Source organism: Sprattus sprattus (genome assembly GCF_963457725.1).
Source record: "Sprattus sprattus genome assembly, chromosome: 6".
NCBI lineage: Eukaryota > Metazoa > Chordata > Actinopteri > Clupeiformes > Clupeidae > Sprattus > Sprattus sprattus.
Genome location: NC_137925.1, coordinates 19,581,694 through 19,597,042, shown reverse-complemented (window position 1 = coordinate 19,597,042; position 15,349 = coordinate 19,581,694). Strand labels below are relative to the sequence as shown.

The 15,349-nt window shown below is 46.2% G+C and overlaps 1 protein-coding gene across 2 annotated transcripts; it reads left to right on the top strand.

The window, feature by feature from the left end:
- The first annotated feature begins 1,587 nt into the window (after positions 1-1,587).
- On the top strand, positions 1,588-15,210 carry synpo (synaptopodin). Of its 2 annotated transcripts, XM_080841168.1 has the most exons (3): positions 1,588-2,901; positions 8,900-10,992; positions 13,095-15,210. In XM_080841168.1, exons 1-3 carry the CDS (start codon positions 2,655-2,657, stop codon positions 13,674-13,676), a joined length of 2,922 nt encoding a protein of 973 aa, XP_080697294.1. In that variant the 5' UTR covers positions 1,588-2,654; the 3' UTR covers positions 13,677-15,210. The 2 variants fall into 2 exon arrangements, 1 of the variants encoding a protein (XP_080697294.1); XR_013968709.1 differs by lacking the exons at positions 1,588-2,901; positions 13,095-15,210 and adding an exon at positions 5,664-5,788 and having other exon boundaries at positions 8,900-9,037.
- The last annotated feature ends 139 nt before the right edge of the window (positions 15,211-15,349 follow it).

The following is a 15,349-nucleotide window of genomic DNA, read 5'->3' as shown; positions in this document are numbered from 1 at the left end:
CTCCAGGCAACGCTTGTTACAGTAAACAAGAGAGACATGTTGAAATGTTGCAACTTCAGACCGATAAACACCTTGATTAGCATCGATGCTCTAGCAGCAGGGGGGGATTTTCTTTTGCAAGAAATTTAAAAAGAAACCATCCTCTGATAAAACAAACATCCTGTTGCCAGAGAACAAAGCAGCTGTTCTTCACCCAGAGATGTTTCGAAGGAGGGGGCACCCAGTTGGGGGGGGGTTGGGGTCGGTGTGAAAATGCACGAGGGCGAGCCCTGGCAAAGTGAGGGGGTTTGGATTGAGCGATGGTCTGTGGTTTCAGACAGCAGGCTCGTCTAGTGGGCACGAACAGTGGACCTCTTCTCTGTGTGCTGCTTTTTGTCAGCCAGCATGGAGGGTGGGGATAGGGCTACCAGTCATAATCCCAACAACAACAAAAAAACAACAACCGCGGCCATGGCGGTCATGACGGCCCCATGGGCGTAGATCTGTCAGATGCTAGCACGACAGGATACATCAAACAGATGACAGGCGGCCATTTTTTCTCCAGTCTATTAGCTCATAGACTTCAAAAGTGATGACATACGAGGCCTTCTTTTCCTCCCTGAAGCTAGCCTACCTTAAAGCTTACTCAAACAGGATGTGAAAGATGACGTGTGTCTGGGAGTCTCGCTGGAGTCCTCGGCCTCATTTGTTTTAGTCGCACCCTCTGGCAACCGCTACACATTTCATATTTGAACAGTCGCCGTCCCTCACTTAGACGGCAAAACCTGGGATTAATTCCAGGCTGCTGCTCAAGCCCCCAGCAGTCATTTCTTTGGCAAGTAATGAGGAGGATCTCTTGAATCCAGGATCTAATGAGACGGTCCTTTCTCAACTCTGTGGCTTTTCATTTAGGCATCTCCTTGTTCCTTCCTCCACCCCTGCCTGACGATAAAGGCAGCAGTCTTTATTGTCTTTGAATGGAAAATTGAGCACTTCAATGGGTGCAGATCATTTATCTGTTTTTTATTTCTTAAAGGAAACGGTGGTGGTGATATTGCTGCCACGGTAATTATCGTTATAATCTTCTGTGACCATTTTCTGGTGCATTAACCTCCACACACAGCCAGTAACTTTGCACATACTGAATGGTTTTGCAGACTAGGGGATGAAGAGTAGTGCTGCCTGGTCTCCTAAGTGTGAATAAATTGGTGGAACATAAAATATTTTCAGTAATTGCAGCAATAGTGTACACCCCAGTACCCAGACCATTTCATATCCATTCTCAGTAAAAAAAAAAGAAAAGCTTTAACCGCTTTCAAATATGCCTGTACTATAAATTGTTGCATCTGTGTGAAGCTCCTGCATCTCATGTAAGGCAAAGATTTCTCACAAATTCAGTCAACACTCTGTTTGTTTTTTAGGTGACTGTGGCCCAGAGAGAGACAAAAGGAGGCGATGCCAAACGGCCCCAAACACACCCTATCTACCCATCCTCCTCTCTGCCAGGGCTGAGACCCTTACACCTCACACCGTGAACGCATTCAGATAAACCGCTCCAGACATCATACTCCGACGAGACCTGAACTCAACTGGACCTAAGCTGAAGTGTCCAAATAAACCAACTGTCAGCTTCTGTGCCTGTCTGAAAAGCACCTCAAACCCGGGGCCAAAGCCACCCAGGGCTTCGTTTCGGTGAGGGGCCGCAGACACAAAGGGATTATAACAAAGGCCATATGCTGGGAAAATAAATACACGCTAAAGAAACTGCTCAAGAATGACATTCAATGCTCACTGCTTTCTGACTCTACATGACTGGAATTAGCTTGGCTTTTTTTCTGTCCAGGACAATAATGAACTAAGGGGAAGATTGAGCACACAGCATTCTTCTAAGGCATTGTTATACCAAGATGACATTGTAAGAACGAGAGCTTCTCGTGTCCCTGAAAGAAAAATAATCTGCCTGTCTGAGATTACGACGCTCGCTGTGTCAGGATAGGCTATGTTTTGCTGTCGGGGATATGAGATGAGGAGGAAGAATGTCTGGATTGGAGTTTGAAGGCAGACTAAAGTAGAAAAAAACAAAACAAAAAAAAAAACAAAGAAAAAAAACTGGATGGTGATTCAGCGCTTACGGGATTTGCAGTGGAGCAAATTGCAATTGCGAAATTTTCTTGGCAAGCCTCCATGGGAACGCTTCCAGAGATCTAGGGGGAACGTCTCTTGGGAGGTCATATTAGCTTTTGGACAGCATTTTGTGGACGAAAGTAAAAGTGCTCCCTGCTGGTCAGCGCGTCAGCAGCAGCGTCTTCTCCACCCACTGGACGGGGAAGCACTGCTGTGCTGGAGCATGTTCTCGAGTAAGGTTCAACCTCAGATGGCGGTCTGATCCTGCCACTTCTGGGTCCTGTTTTTGTTACACATTTCTCCTTCAGCTAGTGGAGCCAAGAACCCTCCTCCTCTCAGGCCAAACTGACCACCCTTCAGACAGAGAGACGGGAGGAACGGACACGGACGCTGTGGTGGATACAGAGAGTCTTCGAGCAGAGCCTTCAAGGTGCTTGCGAGAGAGGGCTCTGTGATTGGAAGAAAAAGAAGAAAAAAAAGGCCCAAACCTGCGATTACTGGTTAACGATAACACCCCTTCATCCAGCCTCCAGCAAGGGACGTCACTGAAGATGGAGACAAGAGGTCACGAGCCCATCAGGAGAGGGGTCAGCTTGCCTGGAGTGGGCCCGGGCCCGGACCAGAGCCCCGGTTCTGGCCCGGGAAGCCTCAGCAGCAGGGGGGTCCGGCAGGGGACGGAGCTGGCAGGGCAGGCTGGGACAAGCCCTACCGCCGACAGCTGGAAGAAGGACAAGCACAGCTGGGTGAAAGGGAAGCCGGCCGTGACCTCCGCTGACAGTCAACTTGGACGAAAAACAAGTAAATATTCATAGGTGTTTTTGTCTACATTGCTTTGGTGAGAGTCAGCAGATGGTTTTTATTTATAGTGACTTACAGGGCAATGAAGAGTTTTCAGCAGAGTCGAAACCCTATCACTGTCAGAGCTCTGGTCTAGCAGCCCAGCTTCAGTAGAAGGCTGGGCCTCATGCTTTTCTCTTTTGTTTGGTTGAAATGAAAAACTATCTAGGAAAGTGCCATTGACATAGCAAGTTGAGGGTGTTTACCGTGTACATCATCAAGTTGTGCAGGGGGGGAGGGCGCATCAGGAATGGGGGTGCGTAGTGAGGCTCTCTGTGGTCGAGGACCGCACTTTTGTAAAACAACACCCTCTAGAGTTACAGATGGGCGTTAAAACTTAGAGTGCGTCTTGGCTTATCTTGAGGAAAAGATCACTGTTGCTTTGCACTTGCATGAACAAACAGGGAAAAGAGATCACCACGCCCCTCTGTACACAAACACAGTGTGTGTTGACAGTCCAGGCCTCAACCAGACATCTGCTTCCTTGTAGTTAAAATGGAATAACTTGATGGTAATGGAAATGCAATCAGGTCTGCAACCCTCTTTTTGTGTGTGTGTGTGTGTGTGTGTGTGTGTGTGTGTGTGGCAGGGGTTCAATACTCTACATTCTCAGTGACCATAACACACAGACTTGTGGGAAAAGTTAAGTGGAAAAAATCCTTTATAATTTTCGTCTGCTGAGGGTGTATGTCAACGGTTCCTTTTCATGACAATACAAATGTCTGCTTGTAAAAAAAAGCAAACACAGTAAAAACACCCCACAGAATACGTAATTTCCTTAGTAAAACATTTGTGAAGTTTTGCCAGCCTTGTTACATCTTAACTAATGAAACAAGCTGATGACGTATAGAATATGATGATTCAAACCACTGTTATTGTCCTCGTTCCTAGTTTTCCAAAATTATGAGGCAGTTTTGTTGAAAATTCGAAATGGAAAACAAAATGACATGCACGCCAGTTGAGCCTTACAGCGTTGTTCTGTGGCCTTTTCAGATAATCAGAAAATCTCCTGTCTGAGTCACACAACACGCTTTTAGACACATATTTGGGTAGGAACACATTTTTTTGTCCAGTTTTCCCAGCTTTAACTGTGTTATTTAAATGTCTTTAAATGTGCCTATTCCAGAGAAGTGACTAAAACTTGGCCACAACCATAGGAAAGGAGATTTCCCCCCCATGTTAATCATCAAGGGTTGAATTTCGCCACATTTGAGAGTATTGAACACATCTGTATTTACAAACAGGGCCTAGGGCAACAGTGTGTTAAAACTCTGAGAGAGGATAAACTATAACCATTTTTCTAAAAATTCAGAACAGCATTTCATTGTTCTACCTATGCAGATTCCCCCCTGGAGTGTTTAAGAGAGGTCAAACTACAGTCAACAGTTTTGAGTTTTGACCCCAAGGATGGAGATCAACCCCCACCTATCTCTCTCTCACACACATGCTCACACACACACACACACACACACACACACACACACACACACACACACACACACACACACACACACACACACACCACACACACACACACACACATGCCCAGTGGGAGAGCACCGCCATCCCTGTCCCCCTATGAATGATAACATCCGACAGGGTAATCTGATCTGATTCAAGCCCTCTGCTTTGGGGAGTTTCCCTACTATCTGTCTGTCGGACTGTCTGTCTGCCCGTGTCAAGACAGCAGGCCATAGAGAGACCCTCACAGCTTTGCCAGAGGCCAAGTTCATGCTCTCTACCCCTCCCTCTTCTTTACTCTGTAATGTCCATCTCTCTCTCTCTCTCTCTCTCTCTCTCTCTCTCACACACACACACACACACACACACACACCTACACACACACACACACACTCACACACACACACACACACACAGACACACACACACACAGACACACACACAAACACACACACATACACACACACAAAACCAAACACTATCCCCTTTCCTGTTACTCACTTTCAGTCATTCGCTCTTGCTCTTTCTCTCTTTCGCTTGCTCTCTCACTTCAGTTCATGCTCATTTATCTCTCTCTCTCTCTCTCTCTCTCTCTGTCTCTCTCTTTCCCTCCCTCCACATTCCCTGGTGGAGAGTGAAGTTCCTGCTCCTCCCTAAGTGTTGGGGCTTTTGGGGAACGATCAGTCAGTGTAGAAGGGGTTGTTCAGATAATCAAACACAGCCCCACTGTACCGTCCACAAGGTCAGGTGTGTCTGCCTGCTGTGGTTCTTGTCATCTATCTTGTGAGCTTTAATTTGTTCCCCACCTCTGCCGGGTCTCATAAAAGGTGATGACACAGCTTTGAGTGGTTGCCTTTTAAAAATAAATGGATGTATAACCGACTGGTGGATGGAGAGGACCACTAGCATTCATCTCTGTGTTTTTCAAACTGTCTTCCCCCCCTCTCTCTCACACACACACACACACACACACACACACACACATATCTTTTCAACTGAGTTGGTAAACCAAACGAATTAGTCATAAGTCTGTAGTTAGAGGGGGACTTCCCTCTTCTACTACTTACGTAGGTACTTTTTGTCTTGCCCTTTCTAAAACTTCCGTGTAAACGAGTGGTTCTCATTTTAATGTGAAAAACTGATGCCAGTGGTTTAACAAACGTTTCGGGATCCAACTAAGCCTCGCCTAGTAGCCTCTCTGCTCGGCAGTCTGCAGCGTCAGAAGGCTGAAGCACGAGCGCGCAGTAGAGACCATCATTTGCAACGGAACGAAATACGATCCAAGTTCGAGCTGCAAAAAGGGGGTGTGGAGGAAAGAGATACAGTTAAATAAGAAAAGCTTGTGGGGCTAGCGGCAAAAAGCGAACGGAGTTCTGAATTTCAAAAGGTAAGGAAATTGGATACCTGTTTTAAAGAAAACTCGTTATAGAAGATTTACACCAGTTGCATTTGAGACCCTTGATTCAGACATATTTGACCCGCTTGGAAGTTTGAAAGGTTCATTGATGCTGTAGTGCGTTGTTCAGAAACTAGTTATAAACAAGTTTTTCCTTGACGTTTTTGAATTTTAGCGTTTACTATTGTTCAGGGCAAACTTGAACTTCAGCCATATGAAAGTACGCCCAGAAGACCCATGACTTTTCGAGATGCTCGGTATGATGTCACATGGTACAGGTTGTAGAAATATTTGTTTACAAAACTGAAAAGAAAAGCATGTCCAGAGCACCAAAGGGGTAACGAGTGTCTCAGAAAGCAGGTTGTGTTGTCTTTTGTTCAAGGGCATGTTGACATGCGGTGAGGAAATGTTAAAATTGTACGAGATTCACTCAAGTGAGACGGTAGGCTGCTTTGCCACCAAGTAGAGGAGGCACTCGGGTTGAGTTTTGGATTAATCGGAGGAAACTATCTTTTGCAAAAAAGATTATTTGCTAGGCTATGCGAAGAAAAGTTAGCTATAAACTTAGATAGGTAATACATTTGAAGTAGTGCGCACATACCAGCTGGCGCACTTGATGATGATACTTTGCCTAATTTAATTCACGGCTTATTATGGATCCAACGTGAGTGTACCAAAACAGTGCCCTGATGGTGGCTTGAAATAGTCTTGGTGCCAAATAGGTGTCATAATAGTGACACGTAGAAAGACAGAAGTGTAAATCTATCTCATGTTCTTGTAAATGTGTCTCATCGTCTTTCAGTATATGCCGACACGTAAGCAGACTTTATTATTGTGTGCATAAGCACCTCTGCGTCTGTCACTCAAGGCCAAGGTATGCAGCTGTAATCCACACCGTTAGCCAATAGGACAAACACTACCTGAGCTGCATGTATCTAACTCTCTCAACATTAATGTTGTCGTGACAAAATTCCTATCACCTTAGAAAAAATGTGTTGTGTAATCAATTCTTGTAAATGAGATGAAATGTAGGTTTGGAGATAAATAGCAAAGCTGTTTGTATTGGAAACTGTGGACTAGCATTTTTGAGGTTACTTTTTGATGTCTTTGTGTTTCGTGGCTCAAGGCAATGAGGGGCGAATTTATGAGTATCCAATTAGTGGCAGATGCACAGTATTGTGTCCTCGGCTGTATATGTCTCATAGTACTTTATTTGAGTGATCCTTTGAGCTCCTCAAACGCTCCAATGGAAAGCACATGGCTCGTCCACCAGCCCACTCTCTTTCCACAAAGATGTCTCATATGACTAAACAAAGTATCCCTGGGATAAAAGCAACACCTGTTAGGATTATCCTTGTTTGTTTCTCAAGATGCTGTTCAGAATTTGTGGACCAAGTCCCTCAGGACGTAGTTAAAACCTGCTGAGGTTGAAAGCCAAACTCCCAGGGGATGGGTCTTCAACAAGTATGTAATTACTGCGCCATTAAAAAATGGATTGCTCTCGCTTCGCTTCAAGCAGCATCACCCACAGCCTTGATTCAGTCATCAGCTTAGTCCAGAGCAACGTTGCTATTCTCCATGGACTTAAGTAAACCAGGCAATGAGCGTATTATCACAAACTAATTTACTCTGTGATAACAGTGAAACGTGAGGGGAGTGGAGTAATAGTTTGGGGCCAGAGAATGTCAAACTGCACAGATCACTATTACCCAAGGCAGAGTTGGTTTTAGTTGACTTGTTTTTACCCCCCTGGTGAAGATAGACCCTATTAATGTGTTTACAAGATCTGTGAGACACTAAACACCCCAGGTCAAAGTTCAAGAGCTTAAATGCATAGTTTGCTCGGGGACTGCGGATGTTTGAATGTAAATGTGTCAATGTGTCATGAATCGTGAGTGTGTGTGTGTGTGTGGTGCCTTGAAGACATATTTCTGAGAGTGTGTGGCAGCACTTTCAGGCCGGGAGTTTTCTCGGCAGTTGAGGAATGCTTTGGGAGGGGACTGCTGCCGATGGTAAAGGAAATACTTGTGTAGCCTGGAATGAAGGTCTTAAGCCCAGACAATAAACCTTTGCCATTTTTTCAACAAAAAGAGCTCTGTTTCAATCTTTGTCTGCACCTTAATGAGAACAAATTTACCAGGGATATATGATTTTCCATAAAACTACAAGGTATATCCATGCTAACATTAAACATCTCATTTGGTTCATTTGACATCTATGTCCATCCACCCATTTGGTACGGCTCTCTTCAGACACAACAACTGTTTAAATCAGTGTTACCAGTATAAATCTTTCACCCTTCAACGCCTGCAAAGCTGCCCTTCTGTGTCAGTCTGCCTGACCTGATTCTTCCATATGCTTGGCACAGTGAAAGGCATATTTATTTATGATTAAGGCCGAATGGAACGGCAGCTTACAGCCTTTCCATCTTATTGCCCCCTTTGGAACTCTGTCTTTAGATCTGGTGTTAACTGCTGACTGTGGAATTTCTATTGCAAGACAAACAGATCCTAGCAGAGAGACAGCGAGCGAGCGAGCGAGCGAGCAAGCGAGAGAGAGACAGAGAGAGAGATAGAGTGCTAGTGTGTGTGAGAGAGAGTGAGAGTGGGAGCTATGAATAAGCACACTATGCTATTTTATTCACACATGAAAGAAATTAGTATTGGCTGCTGCAGGTATGTCTGGTATGACAGTGCTAATGATCCACTCCACTGATTCTTATGAGGTTAATGGACGTAATGTAGAAGACTACAGGGTTTTCCAGCTCTTTAAGTTAGTTCACCAAATACCTTATGACTGTATTACGTCTTGGGGTGCACTGGTTGAATTATGTAGCAATCAAAACCATATGCCAGAGAAACAATTATGTGGCTTTAAAATAGCACTCTATGCGCCTCCTGCGACCTGCAAAAGTGTTCATTTTTGGTGTTTCACATGCACATGCACATTTATGAGCCTGTTTGAGTAGGTTCTTCTGTGTGTGTCATATTTGTAGTGGCAGTGTTGCATGTTGCACTGCAAGGCAAATATTTACATGCTTTCTAGAATTTCTTGCTTCAAAATATTCATGATGTGTTTTTCTACTCTGTTTTCTGCTTGCAGACCTCAGCAGAAGTGCTAGTCTCTCTGAGAAGGAGCTGAAAGAGGCCCGGTCGAGGAGCCAGATCATCGCTGCCCAACTCTCTGTACCGTCCAACTCGCGAGGTGTCCAACTCTTCAACCGCCGCAGGCAGAGAGTAAACGCTTTTACCCTGGTCAGTTTTGGCGAGGGAGGCGGAGGAGGAGGAGACGGAGAAGGAGAAGGAGAAGGAAGAGGAGAAGAGGAAGAGTCCAAGAGTGAACATTTTGGCACTTCGCCTCGGAGCTCAGAGCTAACATGGGAAAATAAGCAGACCGCTGAGAACAAGGACGGAGATTTAAACCATAGAAACAGTGAGGCCAAGCTGCCTTGGTCATCTTGTGCACTCCAGAGCAGGGGCAACAGCATCATGGAGGATCAGGGGGAAGCCATCCATGACGTGGAAGATGTTGACAACAGTGTGCAGGAGAGACATTTTCTGCCCGTCAAGGAGAAGGAGGAGGAGGAAGAGGAGCTCCCCGTGGAGTCCGCAGAAGAGCTGAGGGAGGAGGTGACTGTCAAGGATGACAATAACAGTGCAGCTCACCCCAGCGCCGGCCAAGGAGAAGGCAAGGTTAATGGAGCGTATGCTGGAGCCTCTGTGGAGACTCCTGGCGAGATATCGAATGGTTGTCATGACGCCCCGAGCAAACCCCTCACACCAGTGGCCAAGCAATCATCATCCACCATCGTCAACAGGACGGCTCGTCCGTTTTTTTCACCCAGCACTGTGCAGATCTCCCCTGGATCCAGTCCAGCGATGGACATCCCCCCGGCCCCTTCTTACTCCATGCCCCCCCTCCCGGCTTTCCCCGAGCCTCCCACCCCCACGTATGCGGTGGAGCCACCCTTGCAGGCTTTCTCAGAGCCGCCCCTGTCAGGACCCCTTAAGCAGGCCTTCTCCCCTCCGCCTCCCGCCCCATCGTACCCGACCCCTCCGCTGCCGTCTTACAGCAGCCCCATTCCCCCAGCCATGACGCCTGGTCCATCAGCCAGACCTCTGCCGGCATACCACATCCCCCGGACTGCTCCCAAGCCCACCTACATCCCTCAGATGCTGACCGAGAGGAGGCCGCAGACTCCCATCCGATCGGGCATCCTGGACGAAGGTGCGGCGCGCCGTGGTACTCGCAAGTCCATGTTCACCTTCCAGGAGAAGCCCAAAGTCTCGCCTAACCCAGACCTCCTGTCCCTGGTGCAGGGAGTGGACGAGAAGAAGAAGCAGAGGCCTCTGCCTGAGAACGTCCACGAGGAGGAGCTCCTTGCCTTGGGGGCCGAGGCCTCCAACTTCCTGGCCAGCGAGGAGCGCGTGGTGGAGGACATGGCCCCGGCGTGGTCCTCGTGCTTGAAGAGCTCCAGGACCGCTGCCAGGGTGGAGCACAAGCCAGAGCAAGCTTTGACCAACGTGTCGGGGAAGGGCGCCGAGCTGTTCGCCAAGAGGCAGTCCAGGGTAGAGAAATACGTCTTGGATAACGCGAGGAGAGACGGGCAGATACGATCTCCCTCCCCGACCATGTCTTTGCCTCCCTCCTGGGTGTTTCCGTCAAACATGCCGGGTCGAGTTAAGGCCATCGCCACTGCCTCCAACGTCAGCACGCAGATCTCAAAGACCCTCAAGGCACAACAGGCCAGCCAGAAAAATAACCCTCCAGCACGTGCTCCCGCTTCGGCCCCGGCTCCCGCCCCTCCGAGCCCCATCCTGGAGAACGGCTGCACCAGGATGGAGATGGAGCTGTCCAAGCATCAGCCCTACCAGCTCAACTCCTCCCTCTTCATCCTCAACCCCACCAAGGATCCCCTGAGCTCTCTGCCCAGGGGGGCACCTCCACCCAAACCGGTAGTCATGGGACAGTCCTACGCGAGGCAGACGTCGCTGCCGACGCACGTCCCATCACAGTTCAGTGCCCCGGTCAACTACCGACCAGCTTGCTTCTCACCACCTCTCCCTCTCAGTCCTAGAGAGGTCACGTCACCTGTGATGACCTACACCCCCGAGCGGGTCGCCTCTCCGCGTTCGGCCGTTGGGCAAGCGCCCAGACCCACGTTCTCTGCCAGGAAGGCAGGGATTGAAGCACAGGTGTGGAGACCATCTTTCTACTCCTATAAACCACATCACTAAAACACAGATGCATACTATACAGACCAAAGCACACCCACTAGAAAGAGGATCAGATGTTGCATGCTGACTTGATTGTGTAATACTTAGTTTGTCAGCGTGTATTTGTTGGTTTTGGTCCAGTAGGCGCGCCAGGGATTATTTTTATACCCTCAAAAAACATGTTATTCATATTAGGTTTTAGGTATCCATTTATTTTCTGATTTCATGAAAAAATAAATACGGCCTTCAGTTTGTCTTCCTTGGGAATAAGGATGCAAATGTCCAACTGGCCGATGGAATTACATTAACAATGTAGTTCCTAGATTTAACATTAGATGGCAGTGGTTTGCACAAGACATAGAGCTTCGCTGAATATATTGCTGCATTTGTTAAATATATTACAGATGTTAAATTGATGCCAATAGAGTGCCTTTGTATTATTTAAAAAAAAAAGTGTTGCCTGTATTTTGTCAGAAACAAATAATATGAGTGGGAAAGCAGTTTCCTATTTTTCCACCGCTTGCCTCCAAATTTTAAACTTTCAGGATGGTACCGGCTTGCAAAGCACTTTAGCAGATGGTGTCTCTGGTTTAAGATCTATGATTTGCAATTTAATGTGGGAAGATAGACTTGAAAGTAGAAGTGAGGGAACTCCCTTAATGTCTCTGGGTTTTTTTCTTCCTGGCAGAGAGCACTGTATCCATGCTTTAAGTTAAATGATATGCTGTGTGCTCCTGTTTGATTTATATGTGTAGTCAACAGTGCATGCTAATTCTACCAGTTAATTATGAAAATCCTCGACTTGGCAAAGCTGCAGTTCCAGGTGAAGCTGAATTTTCATGAATATCATTACATGAAACACAGAATGTCTCAGACATTGTTATGAAAGTGAAAAGGGCCACTTAACATCTCTCCTTGTTTACTTCATCTCTCAATCTTCTTTCCGTTCTTTATTCCTCTCGAGGCTGTTAAAATTATCCTTCTCTGCCTTCCTGTCTTATTAAAACCCTCTCTGAACCCTTTCATTGTCTCTTCTTACTTACTGGTCTTTCTTCTTTTTTTCCCCTGTCAAGGCACTTACCTTCTTCGTTTTGTTGCCATTGATTTTAGTGCACATGTGCTTCCCCAATGAACCCCTCTGCAATTTTCTGCTTCCTCAACCATTGCTCTGTCCGTAATGCTTTGACAAGTAGACAGACATGCAAATCGAGCCATTTAATGCGGCCACGTATTGCTCTGTAGAAGGTAAAAAAAAACACTCAGAAATGGATGCTATAGTGTGACCCAGCGATGCTGAAAACTGACGTGGCGGTATCCAGACGCGGGCTGAATATGAATGCTCTCTGCACATTCCTACCTTGCCCTTGTAAACAGTTGGAGTTGTAACAGGCCCTCTGGGCCTGGACTTTTAGATGAATGTTATGACCCCAGAGCCCCCACCACCCACCCACCCACCCACCCTTCTTCCTCAGTGACAGCACCCAATGGCTTGGGGCGTAAAGCTACCCAGCAACCTCAGCAGGGTAAAGTCATATCTCTGCAAAGGTTAGTCGCCTTGGATGTGCAGCATGTGGGGTAACCTGAACCGCATATGAAGCCCCAGTGTGTTGCAACCTTTATCTGACAAAGAGAAACAAATGCAAGGGACTCTATTTTTAAATCTGCTTGAGGAACTTTAGGGTAATACCTGCTCTTCGATGAAGACTTAACCTGGGAAACAGGTGTTTGTAGTCATTAACGTCACCTGCTGTGTTTCTTTTGAATAATTTCCCACAAGTAGCCTCTTATTTGAAACTTGCTTGTATAAAAAAACGTTTTAGTTGTTTTTTTATTTTTTTATTCCTCTTGCATGAGAGGGGTGACCAGGCATGTGCTCAAATCATTAGCTGAATGAAAGACGTATGCTATAATAAACTGTGCCGTTGCATGCGAAAATAAATCCGGGCGGGTAGTGTTACTTGTGTGATGTGCATTCCAGGACTTGCTAGAGCCTACAGTGAAAAAAAAGATCCATTCCACAAATGTTTGATATTACTCTTCATGTTTACAGAATATGTGCTTTTGTGTTTTTCAATTCGTAGACTAAGAAAGAGACCCCAGCCACGCCGACAGCGTCCAGGACCCCCACCTTAACCAGGAGGTTCAGCAGTCCAGAAGGCCCAGCCAATTTAGTCTGGTCTCCCAGCCCCTCCACAACAAGCGCCCCCTCTCCAAGACCAGTCCACCGGGCCATGACCACCTCCCCTGTGTCCCCTCTGTGGGAGACCAGGTGCCAATCCCCCATCATCAGCCAGGACACTAAAGCCAACCACCGACTGCTGGCCAAGAACATCATCAACGCCGCCAAGCGCAAGAACAGCCCTTCTCCTGGCGCGCTGAGCGGCCACGGGCTGCCCATATCGCCCCCTGGTGGAGGCAGCGGCGGGGGCATCCTGTCCTATGAACACAAGCCCCTGAGCCCCTTCCAGCCGCGCTCACTGGGCAGCCAGTCGCCCACGTTCACCAGCCCGCCGCCCACGCCCACCCGCATGATCCGCTCTCCCGTGCGCCTCTACAACACGCGCTCCCTCACTGACTCCGACGCCTCTGTGGAGTCGGAAGATTTCTTAGTGGAGCAGATTGATGATCATGAAGAGGGACATACTGTAATTGATCATAAATAAAAGCCTCAAGGAAATCAATTTCCCTCTGCAAACAACATTTATATCCCAGGCATAGGAGAGGAGAGGAGAGGAGAGGAGAGGAGAGGAGAGGAGAGGGGCTCAGCTTGCTGCAGGGAATACTAATTCCAGTTGTATTTCTGAGTGTTAATTGTCCCCATCTTAAATAGATAGGAATAAGTACACGCTGGTGTTTCTTGTAACTGCCCAGTGCAATACACAGATTATAACACCAGAATGCAGCGTAACATTAACTAAATGCAGGTTTGTTTTACTAAATGTGTAGTGTTTGAGATGTGAAGAGGTAAAGGTGAAGGAAAAGTGGTATGTAAAAGATTGACAAGAGTATGTAGTAACTGAATGTTGTCTGACTGATCACAAGCTGTACTTGATTGTAATAACAATGTTTCACTGAGACATGCTTATAATGTAACATACTCATTCTCACACATAAATGGATTTATTGCAAAGGGGTCGACCAAGATAGATCGTTTTTCTATAACGTGGTTTCTATAGCAGAGATTTGGTAACACTTTTTATGACATATACTTGATGCCTTGTAACCATACCGTTAAATGCAGTGTAACAGTGATTATCACTGTGTAACAGCACATTGATTTTCTGTATTTACATAACTCCAGCCCTAATTATACATTATGTAAGTGCAAAGTATCAATAACTGGTTGCTCATGTTTTACACTGTACTTAATTTCATAGTTACACTGTAGCAAGGCCTGTTTAGTATAGAGTGTGACCAAAGATTTTTTGAGTGCTTGCAATGCATTACAGATATGACAGTGACAAATGAGAGTGTGTTAAAATTGTTTGAAATGGTACTAGTTGTCAGATTATAATAGACTAGATGTTATTGGATATAATCCACACAGGTGCACATGTTAGCTTTTTTTAGTCATTTTAAGAGATTAACTTTTGCACTTCATTACTCAATTGTATGGCACAGATTACACATGACAGACCAGCTGTATTCCACAAACAGGAGTCACAGATCCTATTTGATTGCTTTGGCTCTGTATACTCTCAATGCCTATTGATTTTTTTCAAAGTTAGTTTGCACCACATGGTAATCTTTGCATCGCCGTACGTTTGCGTGGATTGTATTTCCTCCTTGGTGTCTTGTGTCTCATTTAGGTCTCACTGGCTTGTTGTGAGCAACTGGCTAAGAAAGCAAGTCTCATCCACATCGTCGTGGCAACCCATTGGCACCTTATGTCGGTGCCTCAGCAGATTTCTGAGAATTTACATTGATTTACTTTGATTGACGGAGACACCAGCTGCATAGTGACTTGGCATCTTTGACTAGAATAACCTTCTTAGTGCCTTGGCTGGTCAGCCTCCTCATGACCCCTATGCAATCCTTCAGGTGACCCTGTGTCATAGAGAAATTTGATCGGGATTGGGAATTGTTTATTCTTTATTTTGTATTGAAATAGAGATTACTGTCACAATTGAGTAATCAACTGTTCTCATTATATATCCTTATCCTTTGGATGCTGTTATTTAAGTAAACACAAAAATAAAAGCGTTGGCACTTGCACACTTGTTTCTCGAGTCTCTGTGGATCAACCAGCAGCATATTCTGGATCGTAATTAGGTTTCCATACAATTCCCTTGCAATCATGAGGCAAAACAGTAGCACAAAGCAATAACATCTAAAT